Raw genomic sequence first — 17,767 nt, forward strand, 5'->3', positions numbered from 1 at the left:
AATCTCGCGTCTTGTGACGGCCGGCCGCCCAACAACCTGCCCGCTTGACCCTATCCCCTCCTCTCTTCTCCAGACCATTTCCGGAGACCTTCTCCCTTACCTCACCTCGCTCATCAACTCATCCCTGACCGCTGGCTATGTCCCTCCCGTCTTCAAGAGAGCGAGAGATGCACCCCTTCTGAAAAAACCTACACTCGATCCCTCCGATGTCAACAACTACAGACCAGTATCCCTTCTCTCTTTTCTCTCCAAAACTCTTGAGCGTGCCGTCCTTGGCCAGCTCTACCGCTATCTCTCTCAGAATGACCTTCTTGATCCAAATCAGTCAGGTTTCAAGACTAGTCATTCAACTGAGACTGCTCTTCTCTGTATCACGGAGGCGCTCCGCACTGCTAAAGCTAACTCTCTCTCCTCTGCTCTCATCCTTCTAGACCTATCGGCTGCCTTCGATACTGTGAACCATCAGATCCTCCTCTCCACCCTCTCCGAGTTGGGCATCTCCGGCGCGGCCCACGCTTGGATTGCGTCCTACCTGACAGGTCGCTCCTACCAGGTGGCGTGGCGAGAATCTGTCTCCTCACCACGCGCTCTCACCACTGGTGTCCCCCAGGGCTCTGTTCTAGGCCCTCTCTTATTCTCGCTATACACCAAGTCACTTGGCTCTGTCATAACCTCACATGGTCTCTCCTATCATTGCTATGCAGACGACACACAATTAATCTTCTCCTTTCCCCCTTCTGATGACCAGGTGGCGAATCGCATCTCTGCATGTCTGGCAGACATATCAGTGTGGATGACGGATCACCACCTCAAGCTGAACCTCAGCAAGACGGAGCTCCTCTTCCTCCCGGGGAAGGACTGCCCGTTCCATGATCTCGCCATCACGGTTGACAACTCCATTGTGTCCTCCTCCCAGAGCGCTAAGAACCTTGGCGTGATCCTGGACAACACCCTGACGTTCTCAACTAACATCAAGGCGGTGTCCCGTTCCTGTAGGTTCATGCTCTACAACATCCGCAGAGTACGACCCTGCCTCACACAGGAAGCGGCGCAGGTCCTAATCCAGGCACTTGTCATCTCCCGTCTTGATTACTGCAACTCGCTGTTGGCTGGGCTCCCTGCCTGTGCCATTAAACCCCTACAACTCATCCAGAACGCCGCAGCCCGTCTGGTGTTCAACCTTCCCAAGTTCTCTCACGTCACCCCGCTCCTCCGCTCTCTCCACTGGCTTCCAGTTGAAGCTCGCATCCGCTACAAGACCATGGTGCTTACCTACGGAGCTGTGAGGGGAACGGCACCTCAGTACCTCCAGGCTCTGATCAGGCCCTACACCCAAACAAGGGCACTGCGTTCATCCACCTCTGGCCTGCTCGCCTCCCTACCACTGAGGAAGTACAGTTCCCGCTCAGCCCAGTCAAAACTGTTCGCTGCTCTGGCCCCCAATGGTGGAACAAACTCCCTCACAACGCCAGGACAGCGGAGTCAATCACCACCTTCCGGAGACACCTGAAACCCCACCTCTTCAAGGAATACCTAGGGTAGGGTAAGTAAGGGTAAGTAATCCTTCTCACCCCCAAAGATTTAGATGCAAGTGGCTGTTCCACTGGATGCCATAAGGTGTATGCACCAATTTGTAAGTCGCTCTGGATAAGAGCGTCTGCTAAATGACTTAAATGTAAATGTAAAATGTATAATGTATGTAACAGGTTAGTGTGGAGAGAGAGTGAAATGTAAGGGGCATCTATGGATCCTGTGGTGCAAATGTGAGAGCACTATCCTGGGCATAGGCAGTAGTATTCTCACATACACCATGTTACAGAATTACCCCTCTCTCTCAAACCTTCCTCCCATTTGAACCAAGCCCATGCCAATGGGTAAACTCCTTCAAAGGCCATCCCACTGCTGCCACCAATGTAAGAGGCCGAGGTGGAGAAAGAGTGATGGAGTGATGATCATTGGGCACGATCCATGGATCCTGCAATGGGGCACTACTCCTTATAGCAGAAAACTCACATACACTTTGCATACAAAACATATACATATACAGTATATATATACACTGCTCAAAAAAATAAAGGGAACACTAAAATAACACATCCTAGATCTGAATGAATGAAATATTCTTATTAAATACTTTTTTCTTTATATAGTTGAATGTGCTGACAACAAAATCACACAAAAATTATCAATGGAAATCAAATTTATCAACCCATGGAGGTCTGGGTTGATAAAGTGGAAAACCACACTACAGGCTGATCCAACTTGGATGTAATGTCCTTAAAACAAGTGAAAATTAGGCTCAGTAGTGTGTGTGGCCTCCACGTGCCTGTATGACCTCCCTACAACGCCTGGGCATGCTCCTGATGAGGTGGCGGATGGTCTCCTGAGGGATCTCCTCCCAGACGTGGACTTAAGCATCCGCCAACTCCTGGACAGTCTGGTGCAACGTGGCGTTGGTGGGTGGGGCGAGACATGATATCCCAGATGTGCTCAATTGGATTCAGGTCTGGGGAACGGGCGGGCCAGTCCATAGCATCAATGCCTTCCTCTTGCAGGAACTGCTGACACACTCCAGCCACATGAGAACTAGCATTGTCTTGCATTAGGAGGAACCCAGGGCCAACCGCACCAGCATAAGGTCTCACAAGGGGTCTGAGGATCTCATCTCGGTACCTAATGGCAGCACATGGCGAGCACATGGAGGGCTGTGCGGCCCCCCAAAGAAATGCCACCCCACACCATGACTGACCCACCGCCAAACCAGTCATGCTGGAGGATGTTGCAGGCAGCAGAACGTCCTCCACGGCGTCTCCAGACTCTGTCACGTCTGTCACATGTGCTCAGTGTGAACCTGCTTTCATCTGTGAAGAGCACAGGGCACCAGTGGCGAATTTGCCAATCTTAGTGTTCTCTGGAAAATGCCAAACGTCCTGCACGGTGTTGGGCTGTAAGCACAACCCCCACCTGTGGATGTCGGGCCCTCATACCACCCTCATGGAGTCTGTTTCTGACCGTTTGAGCAGACACATGCACATTTGTGGCCTGCTGGAGTTCATTTTGCAGGGCTCTGGCAGTGCTCCTCCTGCTCCTCCTTGCACAAAGGCGGAGGTAGCGGTCCTGCTGCTCGGTTGTTGCCCTCCTACGCCGGCCTCCACGTCTCCTGATGTACTGGCCTGTCTCCTGGTAGCGCCTCCATGCTCTGGACACTACGCTGACAGACACAGCAAACCTTGCCACAGCTCGCATTGATGTGCCATCCTGGATGAGCTGCACTACCTGAGCCACTTGTGTGGGTTGTAGACTCCGTCTCATGCTACCACTAGAGTGAAAGCACCGCCAGCATTCAAAAGTGACCAAAACATCAGCCAGGAAGCATAGGACCTGAGAAGTGGTCTGTGGTTATCACCTGCAGAACCACTCCTTTATTGGGGGTATCTTGCTAATTGCCTATAATTTCCACCTGTTCTCTATTCCATTTGCTCAACAGCAAGTGAAATTTATTGTCAATCAGTGTTGCTTCCTAAGTGGACAGTTTGATTTCACAGAAGTGTGATTGACATGGAGTTACATTGTGTTGTTTAAGTGTTCCCTTTATTTTTTTGAGCAGTGTATATATATATATTGTACATACATAGATGGAGGCAGGTAGCCTAGTGTCATTGCTTGCTCCCGCTCTTCCTCCCCCTGGCGCTCGGATCTCCAGCATTACGCACTCAAGTCACCATCATTACGCACACCTGCCTTCCCCCCATCACGCGCATCAGCGATCATTGGACTCACTTGGACTCAATTACTATATGTCTGTTCCCAAGCTCTGTTCCCTGCTTCGGGATTGTCATATGTCCATGTTACCCGTGTTCTGGCGCTATTCCTGTCTTGTTCTATGTCTGTTCCCTATTAAATGTTTGACTCCCCGTATCTGCTCCACTCCTTACACCTAGAGGTTAAGCGCGTTGGGCCAGTAAACAAAAGGTCGCTGATTTGAATCCCTGAGCCGACTAGGTGACAAATCTGCCAATATGCCCGCTTTACCCTAATTGCATTTGCAAATTGCTCTGGATAAGAGCATCTGCTAAATGACATGAATATATATACTACCTCAATCAGCCTGACTAATCGGTGTCTGTATGTAGCCTTGCTACTTTTATAGCCTCACTACTGTATATAGCCTTTCTACTGTTTTTCACTGTCTTTTTACAGTTGTTTTTATTTCGTTACTTACCTATTGTTCACCTAATACCTTTTTTTGCACTATTGGTTAGAGGCTGTAAGTAAGCATTTCACTGTAAGGTCTACCTACGCCTGTTGTATTCGGTGCACGTGACAAATAAACTTTGATTTGATTTGACGGTAGAGAAATTAACATTCAATTTTCTGGCAACGACAGGATTTTCCTGCTTTCGGCATGCCAATTGCACGCTCCCTCAAAACGTGAGACATCTGTGGTATTGTGTCGTGTGACAAAACTGTACATTTTAGAGTGGCCTTTTATTGTCTCCAGCACAAAGTGCACTTGTGTAACGATCATGCTGTTTAATCAACTGTCAGGTGGATGGATTATCTTGGCAAAGGAGAAATGCTCACTAACAGGGATGTACAGTGCCCTTGTAAAGTATGTTAGTTTACAGCCTTATTCTAAAATTGATTCAACTGTTTTTCCCTCATCAATCTACACTCAATCTACAAAATTAAAAAGCAAAAACAGGTTTTTAGAAAAAAACGGAAATATCACATTTACATAAGTATTCAGACCCTGCACTCAGTATTTTGTTGAAGCACCTTTGACAGTGATTACAGCCTCCAGTCTTCTACAAGCTTTGGCACAACTGTATTTGGGGAGTTTCTCCAATTCTTCTCTGCAGATCCTCTCAAGTTCTGTCAGGTTGGATGGGGAGCGTTGCTGCACAGCTATTTTCAGGTCTCTCCAGAGATGTTCGATGGGGTTCAAGTCATGGCTCTGGCTGGGCCACTCAAGGACATTCAGGGACTTCTCCCAAAGCCACTCCTGAGTTGTCTTGGCTGTGTGCTTAGGGTCATTGTCCTGTTGGAAGGTGAACCTTTGCCCCAGTCAGGTCTACATTGTAGAATAATAGTGAAGACATCAAAACTATGTAATAACACATACGGAATCATGTAGTAACCAAAAAAGTGTTTATTTGAGATTCTTCAAAGTAGCTTCCCTTTGCCTTGATGACAGCTTTGCGCATTCTTGGCATTCTCTCAAACCGATTCATGAGGTTGTCACCTGGAATGCATTTCAATTAACAGGTGTGCCTTGGTAAAAGTTAATTTGTGAAATTTCTTTCCTTCTTAATGCGTTTGAGCCAATCAGTTGTGTTGTGACAAAGTGGGGGTGGTATACAGAAGATGGCCCTATTTGGTATAAGGTAGTTGTTGTGTTGTTTGTTAGAATACTTGTTAGATTTTACTGCATAGTCGGAACTAGAAGCACAAGCATTTCGCTACACTCGCATTAACATCTGCTAACCATGCGTATGTGACCAATACATTTTGATTGGATTTGATTTGAAATATGCAAAGAGAAGCGACAGTCCGTCATTACTTTAAGACATGAAGTTCAGTCAATCCGGAACGTTTCAAGAACTTTGAAAGTTTCTTCAAGTGCAGTCGCAAAAACCATCAAGCGCTATGAAGAAACTGGCCCCCATGAGGACCGCCACAGGAAAGGAAGACCCAGAGTTACCTCTGCTGCACAGGATAAGTTCATTAGAGTTAACTGCACCTCAGATTCCAGCCCAAATACATTTTTCACAGAGTTCAAGTAACAGACAGATCTCAATATCAACTGTTCAGAGGAGATTGTGTGAATCAGACCTTTTTTTTATTTAACCTTTATTTAACTAGGCAAGTCAGTTCAGAACAAATTCTTATTTACAATAATGGCCTACCCCGGCCAAACCCGGACGACGCTGGGCCAATTGTGCACCGCCCTATGGGACTCCCAATCATGGCCTCAAGGTCGAATTGCTGCAAAGAACCACTACTAAAGGACACCAATAAGAAGAAGAGACTTGTTTTGGCCAAGAAACACGACCAATGGACATTAGACCGGTGGAAATCTGTCCTTTGGTCTGATGAGTCCAAATGTGAGATTTTTGGTTCCAACCGGCGTGTCTTTGTGAGACGTAGAGTAGGAGTAAGGATGATCTACGCACACGTGGTTCCCACCGTGAAGCATGGAGGAGGAGATGTCAGATGTGATGGTGTGGGGGTGCTTTGCTGGTGACATTGTCTGTAATTGATTTACAATTCAAGGCACACTTCACCAGTATGGCTACCATAGCATTCTGCAGCGATATGCCATTCCATCTGGTTTGCGCCTAGTGGGACTATCATTTGTTTTTCAATAGGATAATGACCCAAAACACACCTCCAGGCTGTGTAAGGGCTATTTGACCAAGAAGGAGAGTGATGGAGTGCTGCATCAGATGACCTGGCCTCCACAATCACCTGACCTCAACCCAATTGAGATGGTTTGGGATGAGTTGGACAGCAGATTGAGGGAAAAGCAGCCAACAAGTGCTCAGTATATGTGGGAACTCCTTCAAGACTGTTGGAAAAGCATTCCAGGCAAAGCTGGTTGAGAGAATGCCAAGAATGTGCAAAGCTGTCATCAAGGCAAAGGGTGGTTACTTTGATGTCTTCACTATTTTTCTACAATGTAGAAAATAGTTAAAACAAATAAAGAAAAACCCTTGAATGAGTAGGTGTGTCCAAACGTTTTACTGGTACTGTATGTATATATATTTTTTTACATCAAACTAGTCAGGGATTGCATTGGGAAAATAGCTTTCTTGTCTCACCTTTTGAATACAGTGGCTGAATCATAAAATGGATTCTATTTCTATAGGCAGATTTTTTTTTTTACCCTCTTCAGTTGAACAACCACATTATTGTGAAGGGCACCCCCTAGTGTTTCTTCAGCAGACTGCGAATTCTCTGTCTCAGTACTTCGTGACAGCCAGGGAGGGGGAAGCACAGAACTGTAAGCTCAGGATCCATCTTAAAGAGAAAATACGAAATAGAAATCGCGTCCCAGGTTTATCTCTTAAAAGCTGTATATTTTCTGCGTGATCCGTGCTAGGGAGGCCGAGGAGGGGGCTGTGTCATCGTCTGTAGGATGTCCCGACATGAGGGTAAGTGAAAAACAGACGTCCATAGCTAACATTAGCTTCCTGGGGTTGGTCAGTGGGTTGCCATGTTTTGTATTGCAATGCATTGGACAGGGCTCATGATGGCGGCCACCATGAATTTTCTCAACCTCCTGATTGCTGAGTAGAAGCAGGCTGATTCTTGATAACGACAGTCTCCGTATTTATGAACAGTCATGTTTCAAAGAAGTAATACTTCTAGTGAGCGGTCGTTTCATATTCTAGCGAGTTAGCTAATGCTAGGTAGCTTGCTATCTAACGTAGCTAGCTAATGTGATGGTCCGACAGTCAGTTGCTATAGCTAGGACTAGCTTTCTTCAATGACAACGTCGTTAGCCTAGTAGTTAAGTTTCCAGACTGGCCTTTTTTAGGAAGGGTGAATGCGTGGTGTGTGTTGGTATGGCCACATTGTTTTCGTAGGTAGTTTAGTTAACAAATTATTTCACTGGACTAAGTGCTGAAATACTCCATGCCACACAAGAAGGGTTTGGTCACTGAATGCACTGTCATCAAGGTAGTTTGAGGCCTCAGTCACAGTGGCCCAAACTTAACCAGGCAGCTAGTAGGCTGCTACCTAGTTTACTAACTAGTTCGCCCGTCTTCCACCTTCACTTAATTAACGTTATCTAGCTACCGGTGTTATGGTTAAATTCTTTAGCTAATTAGCTAACTCATTGGATCCGTAGAGTATGCTAGCTAACTGCAAACAGAGTGAATCGACTAACTAGTATAAGTAAGCTAGCTAGTTAAGTTGACCCTGTTAGAGCACGGTTTTGGAGAACACCCGGCATCAACATACTTGATAGCTACTTGGACATCTGTCTGGCTTGCTACACTTGTTGGACTACGTCATATTAGGTCTGGATGAATAGCCAGGTCTGGATTTTGTTTCTCCTATAGCGTTAACTAACTAAGGATCTGTGCACTTATGAAGGAAGGCCTGTCAGTGTATGGTGAAAGTGTTCTCAGTCACTGTCCCTCCATAGCTATGTCAAAATGACATGCAGTTCCAAATAGGCCTAAGCAGCACACCTTTATCCAGAGTCCAGACAAGCATTGCATAGACACCCATAGGTGTGACAGACACCAGGCATCTGAAAACCATTTGAGTAGTGTAGCAAGGGGTGTAACTAAATGATTTGGTGTCATTTTTTTCCATTAGTGCTTTATTGGCATCAAGAATGGGAAGTCAAGGGCTGTTGTCATCACAGAGCAAAGGCAAATTCTCAATTTGGAGAATCCAGACAATTTAATGATAAATCAGTACAGAAGTTCTCAGAAATGTCTGACTGTGGGTGCGTTCGTAAATTAATTCTGGCTATTATTTTATTGAACCTTTATTTAACTAGGCAAGTCAGTTAAGAACAAATTCTTATTTACATTGATGGCCTAACCAGGACGATGCTGGGCCAATTGTGCGCCGCCCTATGGGAGTCCCAATCACGGCCGGTTGTGATACTACAGACCCTGGTTCGATTCCAGGTTCTAACGCCTCTAGCAGTGCCTTAGACCTCTGCGCCACTCCGGAGCCCTACTCCGATTTCTGAGCGCTCTCGTCTGGAGGAACCCTTACTCTAGATGACATGAAAACAGCCTAACTAGGGCGAGTAAAATTGTCACTGAGGTGTTCTCTCATTTGTGTCTGGAAGTAGCTGGCAAGCTAGCCAACTTTAGCAAGTTAGCTTGGGTGCTTGACTGCCATTGTTAGGTCAGAACACTCAGATCAACCCTATTCCTCAGCCAGAGCATCCAGTGTGCGCTCCAAGAGCAGACCGCTCTGAATTTACAAACGAGACCATATGACAACTCTCTGAATTTAAGAATGCCCAGAGCGCGCTCTGAGTTTACTCTGGCACTCCAGAGTGAATTTACGAACGTACCCTAAATGTGATCAATGAACAGTAAGCAGCATAGCCTAACCTTTTTCAGTTTCAGAATTTTGATTCTTGCTTTGTCAGTTACCTAAGGAGGGACGTGTCAAATGCCTTGGCTTTATGACAGCGGTGAAATGGTCTCATTTCAGCAGCACTAACAAAGTTGAGGTGCTGGTTATAGCAGTTTACATAGTGCCTGTTGGAAGGAGGAATCTACAGTATGTGTATCAGTACAGTATCACTACAATCACCACGTGAAATGATCGAGAAAAACCACGAAGGGACAGCTAGATGACAGTTTTGTGTTTATTTTAATTTTCACTCTGTCTATACACTCTGTTTCTTTTCTCCTTATCTCGTCTGTCCATCTGCTGTTTAGGCCTGCTTAATTTACTGCACTGTGATATAAAGGCCTGTTTTGCATTTGCAACAACAAATGCAAATGATTACGTACAAATGCATGAGAACTGGACAAGATGGGACCCTATTATTCTGTTCTAGCCAGGTACACACACACACACACACACACACACACTGACATTCATTAATGACCTGCTATTGATGTTCGGTGGATTTGAAAAATTCCTCTCCATTCACATTTGTGGGTTAGTGCCAATGTCATCCAGCCTCTCTTTCTGACTGTCTGCACACAGTGTCCTACTGCACCACCTTAATGGGCTATTAGCCTGTGCATTTTGACATTGAATCCTCCCCCTTGTTTTGCAGGTGTGAGCTGTGACGCGTGTTTAAAAGGGAACTTCAGAGGGCGCCGGTACAAGTGTTTAATTTGCTACGACTACGACCTGTGCGCATCGTGCTACGAGAGCGGAGCTACCACAACGAGACACACGTCGGAGCACGCCATGCAGTGTATATTAACCAGGGTAGACTTTGGTAAGGACATCTGCAGTGTAGATTAACCAGGGTAAACTTTGGTAAGGACATATGCAGTGTAGATTAACCAGGGTAGACTTTGGTAAGGACATCTGCAGTGTAGATTAACTAGGGTAGACTTTGGTAAGGACATCTGCAGTGTAGATTAACCAGGGTAAACTTTGGTAAGGACATATGCAGTGTAGATTAACCAGGGTAGACTTTGGTAAGGACATCTGCAGTGTAGATTAACTAGGGTAGACTTTGGTAAGGACATCTGCAGTGTAGATTAACTAGGGTAAACTTTGGTAAGGACATCTGCAGTGTATATTAACCAGGGTAGACTTTGGTAAAGACATCTGCAGCGTCGATTAAACATGTTACATTATGAGAAGGGACCGGAGGTTTTTTTTCTGCCCACGTGACCCAGCAGGGCTATCTTGTAGTTCTTCCTGGTCAGGTGGCCCAGCAGGGCTATCTTGTAGTTTTTCCTGGTCAGGTGGCCCAGCAGGGCTATCTTGTAGTTCTTCCTGGTCAGGTGGCCCAGCAGGGCTATCTTGTTGTTCTTCCTGGTCAGGTGGCCCAGCAGGGCTATCTTGTTGTTCTTCCTGGTCAGGTGGCCCAGCAGGGCTATCTTGTTGTTCTTCCTGGTCAGGTCATGTGGTCCGGAAATCTCTTCGCACTTAATGTTATTATTAATTAGATTTTTGTTGTTGATTGCGTGGTGAATTTTAAATGTATTTTTGTCTTTGTTTTCTACCTTATGCGCTTTGAGCATGTGAAATGTGCTCAACAAATTCAATATGATTATTATTCGATATGAGGTTTTGTATTATGGCGATTATTATTGTGACTCTAAAGATGGATGGTTTTGCTTTGCAGACCTGTATTACGGCGGCGAGGCGTTCTCAGTAGAGCAGCCCCAGAGCTTTTCCTGTCCTTACTGTGGTAAAATGGGCTACACAGAGACATCCCTACAGGAGCATGTCACCTCAGACCATGCAGAGACTTCCACAGAGGTGGTAAGTGGGGGATATCATCCTAGTGTTTCATCTAGCATCACTAAAACAAGACAGCCTGGTTCCTCAGTCCTGCCCTGTTGCTATTCTGCCTGAAAAAATGTGGCCTCCATTTCTTTCAATAGAATGTTTTGGTGTTTACCACCTCTAAAAATCTAGGGGAAACATTGCATCCAATGACATCTCATACATCCAAATTTGATTCCAGGGCTCATGGAAGCATTAACGCAATTCTCAAATAATTATTTGACAACTGATGCTTGTGAATGGTCAGTTGAATATATCCAGAGGGTGCTTACTGCTTCATTTCAGATCTGTCCAATATGTGCTGCGTTGCCGGGCGGGGACCCCAATCACGTGACTGACGACTTTGCTGCTCATCTCACACTTGAACACAGAGCACCTAGAGACTTAATATCCTTTTACGCAGCTTGTGTGTGTGTGTGTGTGTGTGTGTGTGTGTGTGTGTGTATATGGTCTGCTTGTGTGTGCCTACCTACCTTTGTGGATGTGACAACTATACACGTCTGTGGATGTGACTATTCCAGTTACTTGCGAGCCCCTTGGTCTGTACTCCTTAACCCACTGTGTTTTACGATGAGTCCAGTGGCGTCCGGCATGTGCGTCGGATGTTCCACCACGGTCGTGGGCTGGGCGGTCCTAGGGCACGCAGGACCAACATGCACTTTACTAGCAGCTCCACTGGGGGGCTCTCTTCCTCACAGAGTTCCTCTTACTCCCCCAGTAACAGGGAAGCCATGGACCCTATAGCAGGTGAGCAGTACACCTGGTCTGACCAGTCTGTCTGTCAGTATAACTACAAACAGTGTCTTCCTCATAGAAATGGATAGAGATTCTATAGTTTCTCCCCTCTTGTGGCTCCTATGTACTTGGTTACTCATGGAGTCATTTGACATAAAATAAGTAAAAATCTCTCTCCATGAGACTGAATGGCTCCTGTCTCCAATGAAGTATATAACCAGTACAACCACTGTGTAATGTCTCTTGTCCAAAGCACTGTGACACCCCTACAGTAGTGTGGTGTCTCCCAACAGCGTGTCTATACTGGAGAATGTTCATTTGACTGTCACCAAAATGATCTCAAAATAAATCTCTTCATCTCCCCTCCCCATAGAGCTATTGTCTCAGCTGTCGGGCGTGCGGCGCTCGGCGGGTGGCCAGCTCAACTCGTCGGGCCCGTCTGCGTCTCAGCTGCAGCAGCTACAGATGCAGCTGCAGCTGGAGCGCCAGCAGGCCCAGGCGGCCCGCCAGCAGCTGGAGACGGCCAGGAACGCCACACGACGCTCTAACCCCGGCGGCAACATCAGTGCCACCATCCCACCTCCCAGCGCCAACTCGGTCGGCGTGGCCGAGAGCAATCCCATGGCCTCCCACAGCTCCCAGTTCCTGCTCACACGGTGAGTTGTCTATTCGTGGACAGAGCCTTCTACTTAGTGTTTTTAAAAATAGATCAATGCTCTGCAGACGTAACATCTGAGGCCCTTCTGGACTTCTACCACATTGTTACAGCTCCCAGGACCCAAGTTGTTCCTATCAACTCCCTGTGGCATGGTCTCCCTTATCCTCCTGTTTGTCCCCCTACGGAGTGTCGTCTCCCCCCTATGTGGTGTCGTAGGGGGTCATCTCCCACCCCCCCGCGGTGTCGTGGGTCGACACCTACTCGGTGTCGTGTCTTTGCTATGCCAGATTAAGTGATATGATATTTTATAAAATCATTTCTCTGTAATTAATATTACCTGATTAAACTAATCATGTAAATGTAATTAACTAGGAAATCTGGGCACCACGGAATAATATTTATAAACTCTTAAAGACCTGGGAATCTTTTATATCAATAGCAGTCACATCTGAACATCGTAAAATTCTTGGTTATCGTCACAAACCGTGGCTAACAAGTTGAATCAGCAGTAGAAAATTTGGTTTAATTATTTATTTACTAAATACCTAAATAATCACACAGAATTACATATACACAGGATGGATCATACATTGATTACTAATTATGTCATACAAGAAAACGTCATGACGGCTGGTTACACAAAGAAAGGGGGTTGAGTTTGAATGAAAGCACGAGAAGACTGAGAAACCAACGGATTGGGTCTCTATAGGACCTCATGAAGCTATGCTATTGTAAATACAGAATCTAATGCATTCTAAATTGGCACCCATTTGGAAAAGGAAAATAAAATACATATTTATCCTGAGCTGCGCTTCGATAGATTAGTCGTAGATGGAAGGCTGGGTTGCCCAGCAGAGATATCCCTTGTCCTTGGAAGAATATGTATTGTGGTAGAACGGATATGTTGTAGTACCATCGTCGTGTGGTAGAATGGTTCTGTTGTAGTACCCTGTCTTTCTAAAGAGATTGTCTGTCCTTTCCTAGCCCACGTTTACAGCTGCTGTTAACTCAACGTCTAGGATGTATCACTTCTTTAGTGAATAAGAGTTCAAAGTTCAAATCAAGTTGCCATACTATAAGCTCATGCTATATTCTGGCTGGTATAGTCGAAATTCATCCTTCCAGCGTGTCGATCGTCACCTCCACGTTGAAATTCGCTCTTCTAAATGTATGGACATCAGTCCTCACGTCATCGGGAACACAATGATGATTTCGTTAGGTTGTAGTCGTTCAACCATTCGCAACCAGAGCTCATGCTGAGGTTGGCTTAGTTCTGTAGTTGATATTAGCTCTTTTAAATGTATGGACAGCAGTCCTCACGTCATCGGGAACACCAGGTTGACTCTCGTCAATGGGCTTTTGTAGTGGTGGAGAGAAGGGCGTGTTTCCTAGTTCACAACCAATGTCTGTTCAATTGGGCGGGGGCCACTGAGTGAGCAGAGTTTACTTATGAAAACAATTTTCTAATTTAGATGCTAAAATTACATTTTATTTTTTCACAAAGAGTTTCATATTTAAACATTTAAATTGCACAACAATTCCATGTGAATCCGATAACTAGAATGTGTAGACTTTCCAAGATACAGTTTGTCGTCCTATCATCAGTAATAATGTTTCAGACAACAACTGATCTGACGTCATATTATTTAAGTACCAACAGATACTTTCAACTGGTTGGATTACAGAAATATTGTTCCGTTCCCAACCTTTTGATGTTACCATACTCTCTCTATGTTAACAAAGGGCTTTCCAAGAGTCAAATCTGTAGAGAGAGAAAAGGGGGAAAGGTATTTATGGGGGTCATAAACCTCACCAACAGAACGTCATGACAGCGGTGTCGTCTCCCAAGCCCCCTTACCTCAACTAGAGGTCCACTGATTATGATTTTTCACCGCCGATACCAATTATTGGAGGACCAAAAGGTGATACCGATTAATCGGACTGTGTGTGTGTTTGTGTAATAATGACTGTGTGTGTGTTTGTGTAATAATGACAATTACAACAATACATCAATGAACACTTTTTTAAACTTAATATAATACATAAATAAAATCTATTTAGTCTCAAACAAATAATAAAACATGCTCAATTTGGTTTAAATAATGCAAAAAAACGGTGTTGGAGAAGAAAGTAGAAGTGCAATATGTGCCATGTAAAAAAAAAAGTTTAAGTTCCTTGCCCAGAACATGAGAACATATGAAAGCTGGTGGTTCAATATTCCCAGTTAAGAAGTTTTAAGTTGTAGTTATTATGACGCGTCGACTATTTCTCTCTATACCATTTTTATTTAATATACATTTGACTATTGGATGTTATAATAGGCACTTTAGTATTGCCAGCCTAATCTCAGGAGTTGATAAGCTTGAGTTGATAGGCATCACGCTGTGAAGCAAACATTGCTAAGAGCTGCTGGCAAACGCAGTCAAGTTTGAATGAATGCTTACGATCCTGCTGCTGCCTACCATCTCTGTCAGACTGCTCTATCAAATCATAGACTTAATTATAATAAACACAGAAATACGAGCCATTGTTCATTAATATAGTCAAATCTGGAAAGTCTCATTTCGAAAACAATACGTTTATCAACCCTAAGTCTAAGTTATTGCTGTTACATTGCACAACCTTTAATGTTATGTCATAATTATGTAAAATTCTGGCAAATTAGTTCGAAACGAGCCAGGCTGTCCAAACTGTTGCATATACCCTGACTGTGTGCAATGAACGCAAGAGAAGTGACACAATTTCCCTAGTTAATATTGCCTGCTAACATTAATTTATTTTAAAAACAGGTTTAAAAAAATATATACTTGTGTTGTATTGATTTTAAGGAAGGTGTTGATGCTTATGGTTAGGTACATTTGTGCAACGATTGTGATTTCTTTTCGCGAATGCGCTTTCGTTAAATCATAAATCAATAGGTTGTGATTCGATAATAAAGTAACAGGCACCGCATTGATTATATGCAACGCAGGACAAGCTAGTTTACCTGGTAATATCATCAACCATGTTTAGTTAACTAGTGATTATGTGAAGATTGATTGTTTTTTATAAGATAAGTTTAATGCTAGCTAGCAACTTACCTTGGCTCCTTGCTGCACTCGTGTAACAGGTGGTCAGCCTGCCACGCATTTTCCTCGTGGAATGCAATGTAATCGGCCATAATCGGCGTCCAAAAATACAGATTACCGAATTTATGAAAACTTGAAATCGGCCCTAATTAATCAGCCTCTACTCCCAACCCCCTTTACATGGTGTCTCCCAACCCCCTTTACATGGTGTCTCCCAACCCCCTTTACATGGTGTCTCCCAACCCCCTTTACATGGTGTCTCCCAACCCCCTTTACATGGTGTCTCCCAACCCCCTTTACATGGTGTCTCCCAACCCCCTTTACATGGTGTCTCCCACCTCAATCTGTTCTCAGCATCCACAGGCCTCCCCAGGTCTTTTCTCCCACTACCTTGAACCGTCTCTCCCATTTCCTTCATGTAGTCCCTCTGGTCTGTGTTAACCAGGTATCCTCCTCTCTGTCCTCCTACAGTTTGAATGAGCCCAAGATGTCGGAGGCGGAGCGGCAGGCGCTGGAGGGTGAGCGCGCCGACCGCAGCCTGTTTGTCCAGGAGCTGCTGTTGAGCACGCTGATGCGCGAGGAGAGCTCCTCTTCGGACGAGGACGAGCGGCGAGACTTTGCCAGCTTTGGGGCCATGGGCTGCGTGGATATCATGCCTTTAGACGTGGCCCTGGAAAACCTCAACCTCAGGGAGAGCGGTACTGGCGGTTACAACAGCAGCTCTAGGAGCTCTAAGGAACCTCCACCACCTCCTCTTTGATGATATCCCAGCACCACGCAGACTTTGTCCTCTGTGCTGCCACTGCCAGTGACGGGCGGGTAGCAGGATCTTTTGGGGTTTGTTTTTTGGTGATTGTAATTTCAGGTCTGTCACCTTTGTTACATTTGTGTACAACCATAAAAAAGGAGAGCGGGAGCGATTGGGGAAAGTGCAAGTGGATGAGTGCGCAGCACTAAGCGAGCGAGAGATTGAGAGTATATATATATATATATCTCAAATGTTGATAATCAGTTCTACACAACTAATTTTTTCCTTTAGCAGGTAAGCATTAGGTAGATGTGGCAGATCTCTCTTCCTGTTCTCATGCAAAATAATCTCCTTATAAATACCCCACATTCAAAACCTGAAGAGGAACCAGACACCACCCTATGGTGAAGCTGCTGTGTGTATTTATGACTTAACAAATAAAAAGTGCTTGGATGGTTAACCATAAACTACTGCATGAGGTTCTTTGCATCGTGCATGACTTTTAATGACCTCATCATTAAAAAGGGAGAGAGAAAATATCCCGACGCTTTCTCTCGCCAACCATTTTAAACGGTTACTTGAAACATGATTTGAGTTTTTCCGAAAAATGTGATATTGCAAAAAAAACTGACATGCTGAATAATTTAGGAACTTTTTAAAACTTTTTTGTTTGAAATAGAAAAACAACATATTGGAATCTGCAGTAGCTTTAAAAAGAAAACAATGCAATGTGTTTATCTCTCAGCTCCGGTTGGTCCTTCCCTACTTTGACATCGTCTGACTATAACATCAACTTGCTGCACTAACAGCGAAACCCAAGAGAAACTCGAGACATCTGCATTCACTTAGCAGATAAAATAATACAATACCAGGAGCAGAAAAACAAGATCTTGTCTCTGACATTTTTCCTAGCTGTTGATTGTTCTAGTGAGATGCTGTGTGTAACCACCAGATGTTGTTTCTAATTTATGCACCTGTACAGAAGAACTAGTCTCCCATTCTCATCGATCGCACTCTACTCTTCTCCATCTCTCTGCTTCTGTAGGCCCAGATTCCCTAAGTTCATTTTTATTACTTTCTTTGAGGAAGGGGAGCGCGAGACTTTCCACATTGCAGGCATTGTTTTTTGTTCGACTGAAGAATGATTATTTTTTTCTCAGCTAAGGATAGCTTCTATTTATTTTTTAGTTTCTCTGATTCTTTTAAGCCTTGTAATGAATCATACCACCTCCATGCCTATACTCTTATCCTCTGTAAAATACAATGAGATGTATATTGAATTTGTGCGTTAACTTTCATAATGGTTCTAGGATATGGGCAGACTTTTTTTTATTTTTAATGTAAATTTAGAATACAATAAACTGCGCACAGCTTTTGATGAAACCAAGCCCCTCCCTCTTGATCTTTGTGGTGTCTTATTTGGCTACAGTATAGGGCTCTTCACACTACTGAGCTGAACTGAGCTGGCCTGGTTACTCATCCACCATAGTTGCTGGAAAGGACAATGTGAGAAGAAAATATCCAACCCTTATCCAGTACAGTTTTGGTTTGGATCTGCTAGTGTGAAAAGGTTATATGTATCACAATGTGCTA

At 44.6% G+C, this 17,767-nt stretch overlaps 1 protein-coding gene across 4 annotated transcripts; it reads left to right on the forward strand.

The window, feature by feature from the left end:
- The first annotated feature begins 6,926 nt into the window (after positions 1–6,926).
- LOC118391496 (E3 ubiquitin-protein ligase KCMF1-like) lies at positions 6,927–17,561 on the forward strand. Of its 4 annotated transcripts, XM_035782950.2 has the most exons (8): positions 7,356–7,373; positions 9,426–9,551; positions 9,773–9,940; positions 10,802–10,941; positions 11,251–11,352; positions 11,535–11,712; positions 12,074–12,356; positions 15,898–17,561. In XM_035782950.2, exons 3-8 carry the CDS (start codon positions 9,910–9,912, stop codon positions 16,184–16,186), a joined length of 1,023 nt encoding a protein of 340 aa, XP_035638843.1. In that variant the 5' UTR covers positions 7,356–7,373; positions 9,426–9,551; positions 9,773–9,909; the 3' UTR covers positions 16,187–17,561. The 4 variants fall into 4 exon arrangements, with proteins under 4 accessions (XP_035638842.1, XP_052314286.1, XP_035638843.1 ...); XM_035782949.2 differs by lacking the exons at positions 7,356–7,373; positions 9,426–9,551 and adding an exon at positions 6,927–7,157; XM_052458326.1 differs by having other exon boundaries at positions 7,226–9,551.
- The last annotated feature ends 206 nt before the right edge of the window (positions 17,562–17,767 follow it).

Source organism: Oncorhynchus keta, chromosome 12 (genome assembly GCF_023373465.1).
Source record: "Oncorhynchus keta strain PuntledgeMale-10-30-2019 chromosome 12, Oket_V2, whole genome shotgun sequence".
NCBI lineage: Eukaryota > Metazoa > Chordata > Actinopteri > Salmoniformes > Salmonidae > Oncorhynchus > Oncorhynchus keta.